The following is a 20,525-nucleotide window of genomic DNA, read 5'->3' as shown; positions in this document are numbered from 1 at the left end:
GGCAAGAAAAATCCAAGCGGGGCGGGGGCGAAGATCTCATCCTTCGGCCCCGCCCCGCCCCATTGCCATCCCTATTGGCAATGCCTTCTTAGCAGGCCGCACTTAGCAAGTCAAGTGGGCAAAATCTTTTTGCCCGGTGAACTATTGTATATCTGAAGCATCTTATTTTATTTTGATGGTTGTAAATATCTAAAGTAACCCATGGGATTTTGTCAACAAGATAAATGGGATGGAGAAATTCTTTGAGTTACCAAACTTTGCAAATAACCTAAAAGTTAGGTATGCAAAGTTAAAGTTAATAGGAGGAGCACAACTTTTCTAGGATGACCTTGAATATCTTCGTTATATAAAGTACGAACTTTTCATCATTGTCTAGAAAGATATGAAAGAAAAGCTTTGTAATGAATATTTGTTACTATATTTTTGAGCTAAGTATCTATCCCAATCTTAGTGTGATAATGTTCAAGATCAAAGTGATCGTATGAGAAAATGGAATAGCTAGCCAAATGCATGATTTGAAGAAAATATGATAAATTCTCATCCTACTTCATGTCCTTGGTGTTACTCTTTAACAATCTAGCTTTTGTCAGTACTTCTAAGAATTATCTAAAAAATTCATGAAAGGTTTTTGAAGACTTGGTTGCTCAAGTGAAGAAAATGAAGACTCAAACTAATGAGATTTTGGTAATGGAGAAACATCAAGTAACATTAGAGTATAATGTTGATGATGAAGCACGAGCATTAACAAGTATTGCTGGTCAAACATCTGATCCTTCGACACTTTAAAACTTGAGGTCAAGTTTTCTCCAACCAAAGCTTTTGAAAATTCGCCTTAATGGAACCAAGTAATGAGGTTTGACCCAAGGATTAGGTGAGAAAAGAACTATTTTAGATTTATAGCGAGGTTTGCTTAAAATCCAAAGATTGATGGGCATAGGAAGACTATGTTCAACAGAGGCCAACCTAACTGATGTGCATGAAATATATACAATAAAGTACTCACATATCTACATATTTAGCCTTACTTTTATATTATTTTGTGACTGATTATATAATATCTTTGTGTTGTAGGTAACAAGGGCTTTACATGCAAAATGGGGCTAGGCCAATTGAATCAAGCCAACTTACATCCAGCCAGGCATGAATTCAAGAAAAGACCAACCCAATTAAATTTAAATCCAATTGGAGTAAGGAATCAAAGGAAATTTGCGCCAAATCCAAGTTCAATTCGGATTAGGATTCCAGACTGCACATCAGTTAGTATTTTTGGCATAACTTTAAGCTCAGATGTCCAATCGAGATGATTCAAGTTGGGCTGGAACGATAACTTAAAGGGCTACAACTTTGTAGTTTACCAAAAGTCCAAATTCTGACGTTAAATGGGCCAAAATAGTCGGTTAAGTGAAGCCTAAAAATCTGGAATTTTCTCCAAACGGGAATTCAACTTGTAATAGGATTCTTTAACCTATTTAAAGGCTCTTTAGGGCAAAATTCAGGGAGGCTAGTGCTAGGGCTGAGGGGACTGAACATATAGAGGTTGCGGCTAGGATTGGTGCGTAGGAGCAAAACGTGTTCTTTTTGTCTATGGCTTTTCTCTAGCACTGTGACTATTTCTTTCTCTATTCTATTTGTTTAGTTTAATGATTAGTATTTTATTTTTTTGTTTTGTTTCAATTACTATGAGTAGCTAAATTTATAATTAGAGTTGAGGATGAAACCTTGTTAAGGATTATTAGTAATATTTATGTGATTTGATTTTTCTCACAATAATTGTTCTTTAATGATTTAAATTGTTCTTGCTTCATATCAATTGACTAAGATGGGATTCTAGATATGAGTTCAATCATGTTTTTCTCATGATTTAGGATTTGTCTTAATTAATTGAATGCTTGGTTTATTAATTCTTGATTATAAAATCGGATATATCTTGTGATTTGTTTGACTACGGATACAATTTATGATTTGATTTTATACTTAAGAAGCGAAAAAGAACATGCTTTTGATTTTTAAAATAAGGGTTTAAATGATGATATTTTCCATGATAACAAGATTGATTTCTAGATTATCATGTAGTGAGTTGGGAAAAGTTAATGATCATAAATATATGCTGATATGACTTACAAGGCGGATTCCAAAACCTTAATTCATTTCTCTTGATTGTTTACATCTTTTTATTACTTTATATATTTTTCTTAGTTTAACTATTTGCTTAATTTTATTAATTGCTTAGTTTATTTTATTGTAACCAACCAATTTTTATTTAAACTAGATTAGGATTGATTTGGTTAAGGTTTAATTAATTTTCCTACATTCATACAAGTCCCTGTGGGTTCGACCTCGTTCTTGTCCAACTATACTTCGGTACGGTTCGTACACTTGCGAGTATTTTAAAATTTCACAACAAGTTTTTGGCGCCGTTGCCGAGGACTTGGTTAGGAAAATAAATTAGGTCTTAATTGAATTTTTCCTTCTACTAGTTGTAGTTATTTTTTTTAAATAAAAAAAAACAAAAAAAAAAATTATTTCTTTGTGCTTGGTGTATGAGAACTTGGATACGTGATAAAGAAAATCGTCTTGTTAGTTTTGATTATTCATCCACAATGGGAGAAACTGGAGATGATTCAAAAACTCTTAGGGAGTTGTTCTCACCCATAACCACCAACCCTCCATCTTGCATAGTATTGCCTGCAACCACTGCTGCACATTTTGAGTTGAAACCACAGATAATCCACCTTCTTCCTACTTTTCATGGATTGGATAGAGAAGATCCTTATATGCATGTGAAGGATTTTCTTGAGATTTGTGCTACTTGTAAGTTTCAGAATTTCACTGATGACTCAGTTCGCTTGCGTTTATTCCCTTTTTCCTTGAAGGATAAGGCAAAAGCATGGCTTAATTTTTTGTCACCTGGATCTATCACTTCATGGGAACTGTTGGTCACAAAATTCCTCTCTAAATTTTTCCCAATGGCCAAGACCAATGCTTTGAGGAGAGAAATTGCAGATTTTTATCAGGATGAACAAGAGAAATTTTATGAGAGTTGGGAGAGATTTAAGGACTTGATCTTAAAGTGTCCCCATCATGGTTTTGAAACATGGAGACTAGTACAATATTTTTATAATGGTTTGACTCAGACAAATCGTAACATGATTGAGTCCATGAATGGTGGTGGATTTTTGAGTCTTGTAGATGATGAGGCATACAAATTTCTTGAGAATTTTTCTGAAAGTTCACAACAATGGGATTTTTCCAATCGTAAAGAGAGATGTGCTCCTGCAATTAAGAAAGGAGGATTGTATGAAGTCAGTGAAGATTTAGACATAAAAGCTAGGTTGGACAATCTCACTCGTAAGGTTGAAGCTTTAGCTTTAGGTAGAGGGATGAATTCTGTCAATCAAGTTCAAAGTGAAACATGCTCTATTTGTGCTAGTCCTATGCATACAACACAAATGTGTCCTTCTGCAGCTGGGTACCCTGATTTTTATGCTGAGCAAGCAAATGCACTGAATAATTATGGAAAACCATTTGCTAGTCCATTTTCAGAGACATACAATCCAAATTGGAGGAACCATCCTAATTTCTCATGGAGGCAAAGTCAGCCTCCCACAAATGTAGGTGGACAACAAGTGCATCAACAAAGTCAATTTCGTCCACCTACTCAAGCATATCCTCCCATTCCTCAATCAACACCTCAGTTTGTAGCACCACCAAGACCACAATCATCTTTGGAGGAGTCTCTCAAAACTTTCATGCAATCAACTAGCCAAGCCATTCAAGAGATAAAAAGTTCCACCCATTTGAATACTCAAGCTATTTCGAAGTTGGAAAATCAAGTTGGCCAGTTAGCAACCCAAGTTGGAGAGAGGGAAAAAGGAAAGTTTCCTAGTCAACCTATACCTAACCCAAAAGGACAGTATGCAATTAATGGTTCTTCTAGTTCTACTCATGCACAAGAACATGTTCAGTCTATTACTACCCTTAGGTCTGGTAAGCAAGTTGATAATCAAGTGAAAATGCCAGAAGTGGAGGATGATGAAAATATTGTGTTAAAGGAAAAGGGAACTCATAGTTCACAGGATGATCATAGAGAAAAGAAGGGCAACTCAACCTCAATTCCAATTCAGGATCTTAGTTCTCCCCTTGATAGGAGGTTTGTTCCTAAAGCTCCATTCCCTCAAAGTTTAATCAGTCCCCAGAAAAGTGCACAATTTGGAGATATTTTAGAGGTTTTTAAGCAAGTGCAAATAAACATTCCATTTCTTGATGTAATTCAGCAAGTTCCTGCTTATGCCAAATTTCTAAAAGATCTTGTGACAATGAAGAGAAAGACAAATGTCCCTAAAAAGGCATTTTTGACAGAGCAAGTCAGTTCAATCATTCAGAATAAATATCCAGTGAAATGTAAGGACCCTGGATCTCCTACAATTTCATGCAGGATTGGGGATCATCTCATTGAGCGAGCTTTGCTAGATTTGGGGGCAAGTGTGAACCTAATGCCATATTCAGTATACTTACAGCTAGGTTTGGGGGAGTTGAAACCCACAACCATGACACTTCAATTAGCTGATAGGTCTATGAAAATCCCTAGAGGTATTGTTGAGGATGTGCTGATTAAGGTGGATGCGTTCTATTTTCCTGTTGATTTTGTTGTGTTAGACACTGAGCCTGCTCTAAATGCCCGTACACAAATCCATGTCATTTTGGGTCGCCCTTTCTTAGCCACATCCAATGCTTTGATCAATTGTCGGAGTGGTGTGATGAAGATTTCTTTTGGGAATATGACTGTTGAGCTTAATATTTTTGACATAAGTAAGCAAGTACTAGACAATGAGGATATATGTGAGGTTAACATGATTGGGAGCCTAGTCCATGATACTTTCCTACAATCAAGTTGTGAGGATCCCCCAAACGCTTGCTTAACCCGTTTTGATTGCAATTCGGATACTGAAAAATCAATTGAGGAGGTCAATGCGTTGTTGGATTCTATTCCTCTCTTAAGTATTGATAGCTGGCAGCCAAAAGTGATCCATCTTCCACTTTCTTCATCCCCATTCCCATCTATTGTAGAACCACCAAAGTTGGGTGACTTTTGGGAACACCAATTGATAAGTATACTTCAAGAGCATAAGGAAGCTATAGGTTGGAAAATTGCTGATATTAAAGGTATTAGTGCTTTTGTGGTTATGCAAAGAATTCACTTGGAAGACACTACAAAAGTGTCTCAACATGTTTTTGACCCAGGTAAGTTACAATATCATTGGACTAGTCCATTCATAATATGCATTATTTATCTCCATGGTGTTGTTGAGGTTTGGATGGTCCTGTTTATCAGGATTGATCTCCAGTTGTGTTAAATCTTTTTGCAAAAAAAAAAAAAACTTTTTTATCTTCTGATTTTAGATTAATCTTTGTGTTTATTTTCTTGTTTCATTTTATTTTCTTTTGTTCTAGCTGATATTTGACAGAAATTAAAATTTATAACAATCAGCTTGATTAAGGTACGTCTCCTCCTTCTCCTTACCTTACTTTTCCTACTTGAGTTTCTCATGTTGCATATTCATATTTTGCTCTCTTTTCATTCAAGACATATATTTGAGAGTATCATTTTTAACATTGAGGACAATGTTTGGTTTAGGTTTGGGGGGGATGCATATAGATTTCTATCTTTTTGTTTTGTTTAGTTGTGTTAAAAAAAAAAAAAAAAAAAAAAAAACTTTTGCCTAGCTTGAGGTTTATGTTTTGAGTTCATTATACTACTCTTGCTTAAAGAATTTCATTGCTTTCATGCTCAATTCATTGCACATGCACGTAGCCACTCAGACACAACTTGTTGTTGAAGGATAAAAATGATTAGAAAATCTTGATGATAACAATGTGGAGACTATAACCCCTGTGAGTTTTGAGCCAATCATTATTTTTGGAGGGTTATTTATTTTTTCTAATCTTAAAATTCATTTGGAAGTGCGTAACATATTTCCCTTGTTGTAGTCTCATTGTTTTTTCTTTTGGCCAAGAAAAAAAAATGATTTTATGCCACACTTGAATCTTTTGAAGTCATTGATATTGAATGAACTATACTAGTCTTTGAGAGATGAGATTAGGCCATTTTTGTCTACTTTGAGCCATATATGTATTTTTCTTTTTTTTGATACATTATCGCTAGTCACCCCGTTGAGCCTTTTAATTAGCCTTTCTTTCTTAAAGCCCTTATCCATAGTGTTTCAAGATGGAATTTGATCAATTTGTTTCAATGTGGTGGTTTGTGCGAGAATTCAAAGAAGAAAGAAAAAAAAAAGAATTCAAAAAAAAATTCAAAAAAAAAAAAAAAGAAAAGAAGAAAATAAAAAGGGTTCTCATCAAATTTTGAGAAGTGAAATGTAAGGAAGGAGTACTGCTTTGAAGAAGAAGAGTTGAAAAAAAAAATGTTGAATGGAAATTCCAAAAAGAGTTGACATTCCAACAAATCTTGAAAACACTTCTTATTATTTACCTTCACCCTTTTTCATTTCATTCCCTTTGCTTTTACCCTACATTACGTCCCAATAAAGTCCTTATTTGATCTTGAAGATTGTATAGTTCAGATATTGATATGACTGAGATGAAAAAGGTGTGGTATAAATTCTTTTTGGCATCCTTTCATGAGACTACTTGTTCTTTCTTGATTAAGCGTTTTTCATGTGTTTTATATGTGAGGTATTTGATTTTGCTTACATTACTCCGCTCACATATATTGTTGAGAGTGTAACACCCTATTTCAGAGTGATTTCATTTGTTGAGTGATAACACCGGAAAGATTTGAGTTGAAGCATACTTTCAAATAGAGATTCGAGTCAAGTTTATTCTAAAACTAGGAGTATGTTTGGGTTGGCTACCACTTTTCATTCACATTGAGTTTTGATGGCATGAGAAATTTCTTTAGCATTTATAGTGTTTTTGAACTTGAACTAATCCTCTTTGCAAAAGGCAATTGAAAAAAAAAATGATGATTTTCTTTGTTTTGTTTAGTTATTTATTTATTTATTTTATTTTATTTTATTTTTTAGTATTCAGTCTCAGAATTTTGTGGGTAAATTCCCTGCAAACCCTCACGAGACTACAACTCGTCCACTAGTGTAAGCTAGGGGTTTAAAGGCTTGTTGCATATGCTAAATGCAATCGAAAATTCCAGCGAAAGTGGATTAGTTAGGATTTCCTTTTTCTTTGTTTTTAACTTCTTTGTTTTGTTTTACTCTTTATCTGTTTTGCTCGAGGACTAGCAAAATGTAGGTTTGGGGGTATTTGATGTGCATGAAATATATACAATAAAGTACTCACATATCTACATATTTAGCCTTACTTTTATATTATTTTGTGACTGATTATATAATATCTTTGTGTTGTAGGTAACAAGGGCTTTACATGCAAAATGGGGCTAGGCCAATTGAATCAAGCCAACTTACATCCAGCCAGGCATGAATTCAAGAAAAGACCAACCCAATTAAATTTAAATCCAATTGGAGTAAGGAATCAAAGGAAATTTGCGCCAAATCCAAGTTTAATTCGGATTAGGATTCCAGACTGCACATCAGTTAGTATTTTTGGCATAACTTTCGGCTCAGATGTCCAATCGAGATGATTCAAGTTGGGCTGGAACGATAACTTAAAGGTCTACAACTTTGTAGTTTACCAAAAGTCCAAATTCTGACGTTAAATGGGCCAAAATAGTCGGTTAAGTGAAGCCTAAAAATCTGAAATTTTCTCCAAACGGTTCAACTTGTAATAGGATTCTTTAACCTATTTAAAGGCTCTTTAGGGCAAAATTCAGGGAGGCTAGTGCTAGGGCTGAGGGGACTGAACATATAGAGGTTGCGGCTAGGATTGGTGCGTAGGAGCAAAACGTGTTCTTTTTGTCTATGGCTTTTCTCTAGCACTGTGACTATTTCTTTCTCTATTCTATTTGTTTAGTTTAATGATTAGTATTTTATTTTTTTGTTTTGTTTCAATTACTATGAGTAGCTAAATTTATAATTAGGGTTGAGGATGAAACCTTGTTAAGGATTATTAGTAATATTTATGTGATTTGATTTTTCTCACAATAATTGTTCTTTAATGATTTAAATTGTTCTTGCTTCATATCAATTGACTAAGATGGGATTCTAGATATGAGTTCAATCATGTTTTTCTCATGATTTAGGATTTGTCTTAATTAATTGAATGCTTGGTTTATTAATTCTTGATTATAAAATCGGATATATCTTGTGATTTGTTTGACTACGGATACAATTTATGATTTGATTTTATACTTAAGAAGCGAAAAAGAACATGCTTTTGATTTTTAAAATAAGGGTTTAAATGATGATATTTTCCATGATAACAAGATTGATTTCTAGATTATCATGTAGTGAGTTGGGAAAAGTTAATGATCATAAATATATGCTGATATGACTTACAAGGCGGATTCCAAAACCTTAATTCCTTTCTCTTGATTGTTTACATCTTTTTATTACTTTATATATTTTTCTTAGTTTAACTATTTGCTTACTTTTATTAATTGCTTAGTTTATTTTATTGTAACCAACCAATTTTTATTTAAACTAGATTAGGATTGATTTGGTTAAGGTTTAATTAATTTTCCTACATTCATACAAGTCCCTGTGGGTTCGACCTCGTTCTTGTCCAACTATACTTCGGTACGGTTCGTACACTTGCGAGTATTTTAAAATTTCACAACACTAACCAAACAACTTCTTGATATTGTTCAAAGAAGGATTCAATTTCATGGTACATTGATTGTTAAAGAAATTTTTTCTATTAAAATTTTGTCTTTTTTTTTTTTTTTTTTTTTTGTGAAACTTTGTCAATGACACTCTTAAGAAGTAAAAAGGATGAAAAAGTTTAGGACTACAAAATTTTTCACAATTTCTTTCCATAATTGTGACGTGACAAAGTGTAATTGGTAAAGAAAAAATAATGAATCCATGTATAAGTGATGGTTAACCATTCACAATCTATCACGTCAAAGTTGTGACAAAAAAATTGTAGAATAATTTGTGATCCTAGAACTACTCGAAAAGAATTTTAAAGTTGTTTACCAGCAAGTAGGATTACGAGTGGATGAATATTAGGAAATATAATTGTATTAGTATATTACATTTGGAAATCTAAACCTACAAATATGATTATTTTATTTTGGATTTTTTTTATTATATATATGGTGGTAATTAAATAGAGACAAGGAAGTTCATTTTGTACAACTTTTACCGAACACAACTCTCTATAGTAAAAATTTAAAATAATTGGGTTGAACTCAAATCCTATTTTTGGAAATGAAATTAATAAATACTTCAAAGACAAGGTTAAAAAGAATTTGGATGAAGCTTGTATTTAATTAGCAAAAAAAAAAAAAATACAATACTTGGACAGTCCTCCAGTTTCTCACATTCTTCAATTTCAAGACTTCTTAAGTTGGTGGGGAGAAAATCTCCTAAAGAGATAAGACTATTACATCTGTATATATCAATCTCTTTGAGGTGACAGAGTTCGTGTAGGCCTCTCGGTAAGCTCTTAAGCTTTTCACAACTATAAATTAAAAGATGTTCAAGTAACGTATCCTTGTTTAACTTGTCTACTATTAACTCCAGTTTTGGACAATCTGCTAGCCTAAGGAATTCAAGGGTGGTAGGTAACGTGTCTCTCAATGATAAAGATGTTACATTTGGGCATTCTTCAATATCAAGGCGTTTAAGCATGGTAGCTAGGTCGACTAGTGTTGATACGCATTTTAGGGATGGACAATTAGAAATTTTCAAGTGCTCAAGAAGAGATGCATTGTTGTTACCAATGCAGCTAAGATTCTCCTTATTCATCAATAAAGAAGAAGTTGAAGAAGGCCCTCCCTCATCCATCACAAATTGCAAGGATTCCAAAGCATTACAGCCTTTGATTGTTAGTGTCCTTAATGTAGACTTTAACTTGATGTTTACAAGACTTTGGCATGATTCGATTTCAATTTCTAGTGTTACAAAGGACATAAGCCCATCTTCACATAAAGATATCAGCTCCTTACAATTTTCTATTATTAGCTTTTCTACCTTCACATACCCATGCACAACCTCTTTACATCCCAAAATTATTAATTCTTGATGCACTGAAGGGCTTGGAATTGAAACAACCATTTGCTCGCATGCATCAATGGAAAGTTCTTCCAATGACGAGAGATGATGGGGCAATTTTTCTTGCAATTTGGGGCACTTAGAGATAGAAAGCTCATGCAAGCAAGGGAAGTATTGGTTGCAAGAACTCCAATCTTGCCATTCATGCATATCCTCAAAGCAAAGTTTCACTAAGCATCGAAATGGTTCCTTGCAATGTTCCCCATAAAACTCAAGACCGACGCTCCGAATCCCATCCATTTTCTTAATAATAAGGCTCCTGAGAAATGGTAGTTGCCCAAAAGAAGGTAAGAGCCTACATTTTCCACACCTCTCAATCCTTAGGTCCACCATATTAGAAAAAGAAGGATCTCCTAACCAAGTTGGGAATTTTGCACCAACATAACCTTTAATGGAAAGTGTTTTCATCATTCCATGAGGTCGTAACATGTCAAGAATATCTGTCACAACTCCTGCATCTTGTAAATCATCATCCCAATTCATCAACAATGTATCTAAATTCCTCTTACCTTTTTGTTAGAAATACAGAATGATTGTATTGTATTTCGTAAAGTGTATATATCAGTGCCTTTATATAGGAGGCATATGTGTGCGGTACAAGTAAAATGTAGTACAAGTACAATTGTGCTATACAAGTAACCTAGTTGGGCCTAAAGCCCATAACATAATATACGTTAACAGCCCCCTCTCAAACTCAAGGTGGATGTGAGACCAACTTGAGGTTGTCAACCAAATCACAAGTGCATCCCTTAGAAAGTGACTTGGTGAAGATATCTGCAAGTTGATCTTTGGAGAAGACGAAGAAAAGCTTAAGAGAACCATGACCATATGGTCACATTCCTGAATCTACAAAGAATAACAAGAATAACATAAGAAAAAAAGCAAGCATCTGTGGAGGATATCTAATGAAATGGTGAGTATCAACGTAACTTATTTGAATAGTCAAGTTTGTTTATTTCATTCTAATATAAGGTCTGTTCACATTATAATGAACCTATGATATTTTATTTCACCCCAAAAGTGCTTTGGAACCAATGAAATACTTTGACACTATGTGGCAGTTATGATACCTACTTTCTTGGCTACCTCATGCTCTATTTCCATGTGGTATTTTTTTTTATAAATAAAATTTTATCTTACTTATAAACAAAGAGGCTGGTGTGGGGAAGCCAAAAAAAGTAACAGTAATACCTACTTTCACTTTGAACTAACATTAACTGTTAATTAAAAAATAGTTTGTTCCTCTTTTGTCTTGATTGGTTGGTTTCTAATACTGGAAACTACCTGAAAAATTATTTTACAAATGACCTGGATTAGTTTTGGTTAATGTAGAATGAGAACTTGATCAGACCTTTTATTGTGAAATACTTGCCATCTGCAGCACAGGTGAGAATGCTTTGATCATTTGTGCAAGGCATGATCTTTGGTTAAAATGACATGCTGCTCAGGCATCATATTAAAAAGCCATCCTGCCATTATGTGCATATCTCCACTAATCATTGTTCCTCAACTTGATATGTAACCTGCAATCATCACATTACATGGTACAATAATCATCCTGCTGTGCAAATGGGATCCTTAGTATTATTAGTACTATTTTCAGGCATTTCATCAAACAGCTATATGCCCTTAGGAATAACAGGTTCATATAATTCAAATAACTAACAAGTATAAGAGATGAGCGAAAAATTCAAGGTGCCAGAAGTTCAATTGTTAAAAGAAGAAAAAAGATTGAACATACACGAGCCAAATTTTAACATACCTCCTCCAAGTTTTGAAGCTAGCCTCTATTGCAACACTGCAAGAATTAGCTTGGGTTAGGGTTTGAATTTTTATATTCATATTGTTTAAATACACAAACAGAGAGGATTTTATTGTATCATCGTCAAAATTCTTGAACTGAAAAATTATGAAACGAAATAACGTTGTACCTGGAAGGAAGATCTCTCTGTTTTGCAAAATTATTTCTGCTGCTCCACCTAATCAATTTCAACCAAAGGGATTTTGGCAATCTTTGACCACATTATCCCTTTGTCTTTCTTGCAGTTTTGTTTCAGCACAGAACATTCATAAATACGAAATCGTTGAAGCGAGGGAGGAAAACACTTCTCTGAGAGAGACGCGAGTTTAGGGCATGCACCAATGAAAATTTGTTCAAGTGTAGAGAGGTTTTGAAAGAACTTCCAGGAGAGGAATAACAAATTTGGAAACCTCCATAAGGTCAGGGTAGTGAGAGATGTAGGCAACATCAACATCGTCTTCCCATCTTCCTCTTCTGGAAATGAATCCATAATTCCATTAGCAATCTCGAGATATGTAAGCGACGTGAGTCTGTGCAGTCCCAACTCAAATATTTGCTTACAGAGATTCGCCCCTGACAACCTAACCTCTCTAAGGTTGGTGGGGAAACCCTCTTCCGGAAAGGATACGATACTTGGAAATCCACCTATTGATAAATCTTGCAAAAAGTTGAGGTTGTGCATGTTTTTCGGCAAGGCCTCCAGTTTCTCACAGTCTCTGATTTCAAGACTTCTCAAGTTGGTGGGGAGCAAATCTCCTAAATAGATAAGACTATTACACTCGTATATATCAATCTCTTTGAGGTGACAAAGTTCGTGTAGGCCTCTCGGTAAGCACCTAAGCTTTTCACAACAAATAATTAAAAGATGTTCAAGTAACGTATCCTTTTTTAAGTTGTCTACTATTGACTCCAGTTTTGGACAACCCACTAGCCTAAGGACTTTAAGGGCGGTAGGAAATGTGTCTCTCGATGATAAAGATTTTAGATTTGGGCATTTTTCAATATCAAGGCGTTTAAGCATGGCAGCTAAGTCGACTATTGTTGATACGCATTTTAGGGATGGACAACTAGAAATTTCCAAGTGCTCAAGAAGAGATGCATTGTTGTTACCAATGCATCTAAGATTCTCCTCATTCATCAATAAAGAAGAAGTTGAAGAAGCCCCTCCCTCATCCATCAAAAATTGCAAGGATTCCAAAGCATTACAGTGGTTGATTGTTAGTTCCCTTAATGTAGACTTCAACTTGATGTTTACAAGACTTTGGCACCATTCGATTTTAATTGTTAGTGTTACAAAGGACATAAGCCCATCTTCACATAAAGATGTCAGCTCCTCACAAATTTTTATTATTAGCTTTTCTACCTTCACAGACCCATGCACAACCTCTTTACATTTTACAATTTCTAATACTTGAAGCACTGAATGGCTTGGAATTGAAACAACCAATTGCTCACATGCATGAATGGAAAGTTTTTCCAATGACGGGAGATGATAGGAAAATTTTCCTAATTTGGGGCAGTTAGAGATAGAAAGCTCACGCAAACAAGGGAATGCTTCGCACTCCACTTTGCAAGGAATCCAATCTTGCCATTCATCCATATCCTCAAAGCAAAGTGTTTGTAAGCTCTTTAATTTCGCTATTCCCGCTGGCATCTCTCTAATTGAATTTGAATTTGAAATATTGAGATGTCGAAGATTGACCAAATTTTCAATTTTTTCTGGTAATTTTGTGAGATCGTTACAACCTTTCAATATCAATGTTTGTAGGTTGTACAAAGAACTTGTTGATTCTGGTAGAATTGTAATCTTAGTATAAGAAAGGTTGAGGTATCTTAGATGTTTCAAATCACCAATTGAACTTGGTAGCTCAATAATATAATTTCCACTTAAAGATAATACCCTTAAGCATCTTAATTGTGGAAACAAACAATATTTAACATCAAAAATTGTTAAGCCATATCGGTTATATAATGGTAGCGACAGGAAGGTCCTTAAATGAACATCTTCATTAAACTTTTGGATGCAATCATTTAAATGTTCAATATAAGAAAAATGTCGTACCTTTGAAGAAATTTCAGATTGCTTACTACCACCCAATTGATCCTCTAACCTACAGCACAAGTCTCCCGCTGCCCACATGGCTAAATCATTCATAAGGTCATGCATGACAAAGAGTGATTCATTTCTGCTTGATTTTTGAAAAAATGATCTATTGAGTAGATCACGAAAATAATCACCACCAAGATCTTCCATTGGCTTCTTTCCTTTTGTTTCTTAAACCAAACCTTCAGCCATCCATAACAAGACCAGATCTTTCTCCTCAAATTCATCATCCTTTGGAAATAGTGAACAATAGGCAAAGCACCTCTTCAAATGAGAAGGGAGATAGTTGTAGCTTAATTTAAGAACGGAAAAAATCTTGCCTTTTTCTTCAGGAATATCCAAGATCTTGCTATTTAACACATTTTCCCACTCATTGCGATTGCGTGCCGTGCGTAAAAGGCCGCCTAGTACTTTTGCTGCCAAAGGTACTCCCTTGCACTTATTCACAATTTTTTGACCAAATTCTTTAAGTTCTGGATACTTACTAAAATCTGTTGCATCTAATGCGTGGTGGGTAAATACACGCAAACAAGCATCATGTGACAACTCTTCCAACTTGTACGGTAGAGTAGTACCCATCGTTGATGTAACACCAAAGTTCCGAGTCGTGACAACTATTTTACTTCCTAGAGCCCCAGATTCAAAAGGCTTGCGTAGTTCAGTCCACAATACGTAGTCTTCATTCCAAACGTCATCCAAGATAAGCAAGAACTTCTTCGTGGATAATTTCTCCTCCAGTTCGACTTGTAGTGAATCTAAAGTACTATTATTATCCCAAGGTTTAGAAGTGAAAGAGTGTAGAATTTCTTTTGTCAACCTTAGATTGTCAAAATCTTCAGACACGCAAACCCATGCTTTCAAATCAAAATAATTGCTCACTTCGTTGTCTCTGTAGACTAGCTGGGCAAGAGTCGTCTTCCCCAGTCCACCCATACCAACTATGGGAATCACAGAGAGTTGAGCATCACTTGATTCGAGCAACAACTTGACAATTTTCTTTTTATCTTCATCTCTGCCATAAGTACGACTTTCATTCACCAGAGAAGTCGAGGGCGGCCATGATCTTGTTGTTATAGTCCTTCCCCCACTATTTTCTTTCAACTCCAGATCTTTCTTATCTTTCACTATTTTTTGCAGTCGTGTATCAATATCTTCAATCTTGGACCGCATCAACGTAACAAAATCTCGATCTGAACCAACACAATCATTGATGAACTTTATTATTACCGTACTTGTGCTGGCTTCTTCTGCATTCAGCTCACGTCGCAAAGCTTCAGTAGCAAACTCGTCCAAAATGTCATCCGCATCATAAGCCAAGTCTTGCAGCTCAGCCAGCCAGCTCTTCACAAACTCGTCTGTCATCTGCTTCTCTTCGGCATCAGCCAGAACTTTACGGATGTTCCGCAGCGTTATTGCCCACTTCTTGAGATCAGCATCAACTTTCTCTTGCTGAAAGATCTTCCACAATTCAGGGGAAGTTAACTTGTCAAACAACACCTGAAAAAAACCGGCTAGAGCGGCTTCTGCAATTACCGACATGGTTAGCTTGTGGAAATGAGAGAAATATGGGAAATGAAGTAACCAGAGAGACACCACAGAAAGTTGAGTTGGCACTTGGGAGTAAAGAGAGTTACTCTGTTCTGTGAAAAGTTCAAGAAAACAATGAAGTGTTTTGGGTTTTTTTTTTAATCTCTATTTTTTCTTCCTCTTTTGCTGTCACAGTAAATGCTCTGGATGTAACTTTACTTCACGCGGTTTCAAAAATCAGGTTCAGAAGGTTCTGAAAGAGAAGTTGGCCCAGTAAATAGAGTAAATGCAACGCGCAAACATTAATTGCTTTATTCATTAATCCCTTGCACCAGAAAGACCGTTGACGGCAAATTTTCATTAAATACTAAGGTGCCGTTTGGATTCGGCCCAAACTTTTTTTTTTTTTTGGTAAAAAGACGATTTCATTAAAACTTAAACAACTTGCTCAGTACAAAGTCTATTGGAGGCAACACCATTACAATCATCCTCCAATGCCTTAGCTAAGTCCACAGGCGGACTAGCAAACACTCTATACTCTATATCTTGTTCCGCCCCTAGTCTAGCCATCAAATCAATACAATGGTTAGCTTGGCGGTAGCAGTGACTCACTTGGACTTGCTGAAATCTAGTCATCAAATTTCTGCAATCGTCCAATATAGGAGATATTATATGATTTACATATTCAGAATTTTGAAGTACATCCACTATCACTTTGGCATCTAGTTCAATGGTTAGGCAGGAGATATTCAACCTGCTGCACAGGACAAGACCATCCCTAAGCCCCCAAAGCTCAGCAGCAAAACTATTGGTTGCTCCTACATGTCTTGTGAACCCGGCAACCCAATTCCCATGCTCATCCCTAACTACTCCTCCACAGCCAGCCCTCTCCACTCTCCCTAAAACCGATCCATCTGTGTTCAACTTTTTCCATCCTACCGGCAGCTTTTCCCATCTGATTCTCTTGCTGATTTTACGGACTTGGTTACGAGGGGAAGCAAAACAAAACATAAACTCAGTAGCTTGGTTAAAAATCTCCTTATGCAGATTCGGATTAGGGCTCTTTCTATTAAAAACACAAGAATTCCTGCTCTTCCAAATGCTCCACACAGCAAAGTTAAACAAGATTCTCCATGGTGGCTTCCCTTGAATAGTACTACAGCTCCCTTTCCCATTGTTTTGCAACCAATTTTGCAGGTTGCTCCTCCAAAAAAGATTACTATCTCCCTTTACACCCAGCTGAATCCATATATGCTTTACCCTTGGACAGTCTCTAAGGGCATGTAGTATGGTTTCTGGTTCTCTATGGCACACGGGACACCCTTTATCATCCATAAAACCTCTTCTAGCAAGACAATCTTTCACTCCTATGCTATTGTGCACACATCTCCATATGAAAGTCTTAATTTTTGGGAGAGTTTCTAATTTCCAAATCCAACCAGCCCCTATATTCTCCACATCATCCACCTCTCTAGCAAAGGAATAGGCACTTTTGAGATCAAAGCAACCTCTAGCATTACCTCGCCAACCAATCCTATCCCTACCTCCATCCGCTAAGGAAATAGGAATGGCTTGGATAGTCGATTTAATTTCAGGGGTAAGCTCAAAGGGAATTCGGCTCCAATCCCAACCTCCACTCACCAAGACATCTTTAATCTTCCATTGGCCTGCATCACGAGGTAAAGGACCATGAATGAGGCTGCGTATAGGGCCTTTACAAGTCCAATTGTCCACCCAAAAGTTAAGAGGACTGCCTCTATGAACCACCCACATGCTGCCTTTATTGAAAGTATCTCTACCCTTCTTTATGGCTCTCCAAATCTGCGAGCAAGGCAGCCTATCCATATTGACAGCATTAAGTCTCCTGTTGCTACAATATTTTCCTTTCAACACTTTCACCCACAAGGCATCATCCTCCGTATGTAACCTCCAATTCAGCTTGGCAAGAAGAGCAGTGTTTCTGCCCTTTGCCTCTTGCAACCCTAGCCCACCTTCATCTTTCGGATTTGTAACTTTCTGCCAACCAACCCAATGGATTTTCCTCGTAGTCTCTGAAGAACCCCATAAGAAATTTCTATTAACCCGGTCAATGCCATCCAAAATTCTCCCTGGTAAGTAAGTGCCTTGCATGACGTAAGAAGGAATTGAAGACGAGGAAGCTTGAATCAAAACAGCTCGGCCAGCCAAGGATAGCAAGTTTGCTTTCCACCCCGACAATTTTTGCTTGACTCTATCTAGGACAAAATTAAAATCTTGGGAACAAGAACCCGGCTGCTTGATGGGAAACCCAAGATATTTGCCAAGAGATGCCGTGGAAGCAAACCCAAGAATATCACATAACGATTCTCTTGTATCCCTATCCACATTAGGAGAGAAGTATACTCTAGATTTGGTAATGCTCACCGATTGCCCCGACATGCTACAAAATTCATCAAGGACATCTCTAATAACAGCACACTCCCTCCCATCTGCCTTCCCAAATAGGACTAAGTCATCCGCAAAAAATAAATGCGAAAACGAAGGTCCACTTTGAGAAGCCTTAACAGGCTGCCACCTTTTTGCTTCACATTTTTCATGAATAAGCTGGCCTAGGAAGTCCATACACATTATAAACAAGTATGGGGAGAGCGGGTCTCCTTGCCTAATTCCTCTCGAAGGATAGATGGGGTCCAAAGCTTCTCCATTCACTAAAATTGAGGTCGAAACTGTCGAAACGCAGCTCATAATGAGGTCAATCAGATCAGCGGGCAAATTTGCTCTAAGGAGCATGCCTCTTATAAAGCTCCACTCGAGCTTATCATACGCCTTCTCTAAATCCACCTTAATGGCCATATACCCCACTTTCCCTTTCTTTTTACTAAGAGTGTGAACAATTTCCTGCACTATGATTGCATTGTCCATACCTTTCCTCCCTGGCACAAAGGCAGTTTGAAGAGGAGATATAAGCTTATCCAAGTAAGGCCTAAGCCTAGCAACAATAATCTTTGTAATCACTTTATAGACTGTGTTGCATAAGCTAATAGGCCTATAATTACCCAGAGTCTCTGGCCCTTGAATCTTTGGAATGAGGACAATGTGGGTCCTATTCAAGAATTCTGGCACTTTCCTCTCAACAAAAACTTTCTTCACCAAATCAATCACTGAGTTGCCAACAATCAGCTAGAATCTTTGGAAGAACCCTGCATGCAAGCCGTCCGGCCCTGGAGCCTTAAAAGCCTTTAGAGACCACAAGGCATTTTTAATCTCCTCCACTGAAGCATCCCCACTAATACTCTCCTTTTCCTCATCTAACAACCTGCCTTGCCAAGTAGTGTTGAAAGGAATAGACCCAGAAGCACTAGAGAGAGAGGAAGAGTACACTTCGATGAAACCACTCCTAATGACATTTTTAATATCCTCATTCTCATACAACCACTCCCCTACAGAATCTTTAATCGCCAAAATTTGATTCCTTTTTCTCCTAACCAAGGTAGAGACATGATAAAAGGCAGTATTACGATCTCCTTGTATCATCCAATTAACTCTAGACTTCAAAGCCCAGATTTCTTCCTCCTGGTTCAGCACATTATCAAGCTCTTTTAGAAGCTCACTCTCAAGATTTAGGAGGAAATTTGAAGGTCTAATCGCTACAGCCCGCTGAATACCATTCAGGCGAGCCATAATATTATTTTTCCTAGCAAACACATTCCCAAATTTCATTCTATTCCACTTCTCTGCCTCTTTAGTAAAACAATCTATAGCATCCGCAAGCATAGGATAGTGACTCCACGATTGAGAGACTAAATTAGGAAAGGTTGGGTCAGACAACCAGCAAGTTTGGAACTTAAAAGGTTTCCTCCTATTAACAGCAACTCTAGGCTGCATTTCCAGAAGCACAGGGCAATGGTCCGAATGACATCTAGTCAAGTGAACCACTTTTGCTTCAGGGAACATAAGGCACCAGCTGGTATTTACAAAAAATCTATCAATCCTCTCTTGAATGAGAGCTTGAATATTTCTTTTATTTGTCCACGTGAAGCGCGGACCAGAGAACCCAATGTCTATCATACTACACTTATCCAAACAATCCTTAAAAAGAAGGGATCTACTAACACTGATCGCCCTTCCCCCAAATTTATCACTATCCATAAGCGGCTCATTAAAATCACCAGCTAACACCCAAGGCATATCATGCATTTCAGCTACTTTAATTAAGTTATTCCATAAAACATGTCTTTCCTCAGCTCTAGGACTAGCATAAATTGCAGTAAACAACCAGCTAGAGTTAGAGTTTCGTACCTTTACCACGGTATGAATCTCCTGCTCAGTGTTAGCTAAAGCCGTAATCTCCACTCTGTCAGAATTCCACAGCATCCACAAGCCACCCGCATAGCCAATGGTCTCTGTGTGGATAGCACTATCAAAAGGTAACCGATCAGTAATCTCCCTAGCCCTTTCACCTCCAATTTTTGTTTCCATCACAACGAAGATTGCAGGATTATGGCACCGAGTCAATTCCCTAACATTTCTCTGAAAAGAGGGCTTCAGAGCGCCCCTACAATTCCAAGCTAAAATATTCATGATAACCGGGTGCTTTAAGGGATGACCTTTATCAGAAGGCAGAAGTGCCATCAACACCACCCTCAAGCTCCATCCGCTCCAGGACACCACCATCTTTTCTGTTTGCCTCTCCTTTGGAAGCATCGCCCGTTGCATAATAAGACGATCCCTCAAACCCACTTCGCTTAGCATGAGCTTCAGGGTTATTTTCGGCACCCACTTCCATATCAGAAGAACAATCCCTTCCATCTTCACCATCGGACCCCTCCGCTGACATTTCGCTATCCCCTCCATCGCACTTCTCTCCATTCCAATCGGTATCGTGATCTCTGCTACACCCACCTCTGAACTGAAATCCCAAATTAGGCTTAGACCCGGTTAGATAATGACCCTGAGACGGCAA

At 36.9% G+C, this 20,525-nt stretch overlaps 4 protein-coding genes and 1 non-coding gene across 15 annotated transcripts in view; 1 reads left to right on the top strand and 4 right to left on the bottom strand.

Moving 5' to 3' along the window:
* LOC126723828 (putative disease resistance RPP13-like protein 1) overlaps positions 1 to 20,525 on the bottom strand; it is a 59,478-nt gene that overhangs the window by 13,381 nt on the left and 25,572 nt on the right. For 2 of the 11 annotated variants that reach the window (XM_050427740.1, XM_050427742.1), the window contains exons 2-3: positions 12,083 to 12,130; positions 11,914 to 11,949 (exon numbers count right to left, since the gene is read on the bottom strand). The exons of 7 other annotated variants lie outside the window; for them this stretch is intronic. The gene's annotated coding sequence lies outside the window, so the exon portion shown is untranslated. The remainder of the gene's footprint in view (positions 1 to 11,913; positions 11,950 to 12,082; positions 12,131 to 20,525) is intronic. 2 more of the 11 variants (XM_050427743.1, XM_050427745.1) reach the window with 1 other exon arrangement.
* On the top strand, positions 2,601 to 5,462 carry LOC126722677 (uncharacterized). The gene is made up of 2 exons (XM_050425834.1): positions 2,601 to 5,241; positions 5,452 to 5,462. Exons 1-2 carry the CDS (start codon positions 2,601 to 2,603, stop codon positions 5,460 to 5,462), a joined length of 2,652 nt encoding a protein of 883 aa, XP_050281791.1.
* LOC126724635 (small nucleolar RNA R71) lies at positions 2,980 to 3,088 on the bottom strand. The gene has a single exon (XR_007655072.1). It is a non-coding gene; the product is annotated as a small nucleolar RNA R71 (small nucleolar RNA).
* On the bottom strand, positions 12,131 to 13,552 carry LOC126722676 (putative disease resistance protein At3g14460). Its single transcript, XM_050425833.1, has one exon. The coding sequence runs from the start codon at positions 13,550 to 13,552 to the stop codon at positions 12,131 to 12,133; it is 1,422 nt and encodes a 473-aa protein (XP_050281790.1).
* Positions 14,021 to 15,734, bottom strand: LOC126723831 (putative disease resistance RPP13-like protein 1). Its single transcript, XM_050427746.1, has one exon. The coding sequence runs from the start codon at positions 15,593 to 15,595 to the stop codon at positions 14,228 to 14,230; it is 1,368 nt and encodes a 455-aa protein (XP_050283703.1). The 5' UTR covers positions 15,596 to 15,734; the 3' UTR covers positions 14,021 to 14,227.

Source organism: Quercus robur, chromosome 4 (assembly GCF_932294415.1).
Source record: "Quercus robur chromosome 4, dhQueRobu3.1, whole genome shotgun sequence".
Classification (NCBI taxonomy): Eukaryota; Viridiplantae; Streptophyta; class Magnoliopsida; order Fagales; family Fagaceae; genus Quercus; species Quercus robur.
The sequence above is the reverse complement of the archived record's forward strand: the minus strand, read 5'-3'. Positions and strand labels throughout refer to the sequence as shown.

Coding starts and splice junctions, on each gene's coding strand:
- LOC126722677 (XM_050425834.1), top strand. CDS start 2,601: ATGGGAGAAACTGGAGATGATTCAAAAACTCTTAGGGAGTTGTTCTCA.
- LOC126723831 (XM_050427746.1), bottom strand. CDS start 15,595: ATGTCGGTAATTGCAGAAGCCGCTCTAGCCGGTTTTTTTCAGGTGTTG.
- LOC126722676 (XM_050425833.1), bottom strand. CDS start 13,552: ATGGATGAATGGCAAGATTGGATTCCTTGCAAAGTGGAGTGCGAAGCA.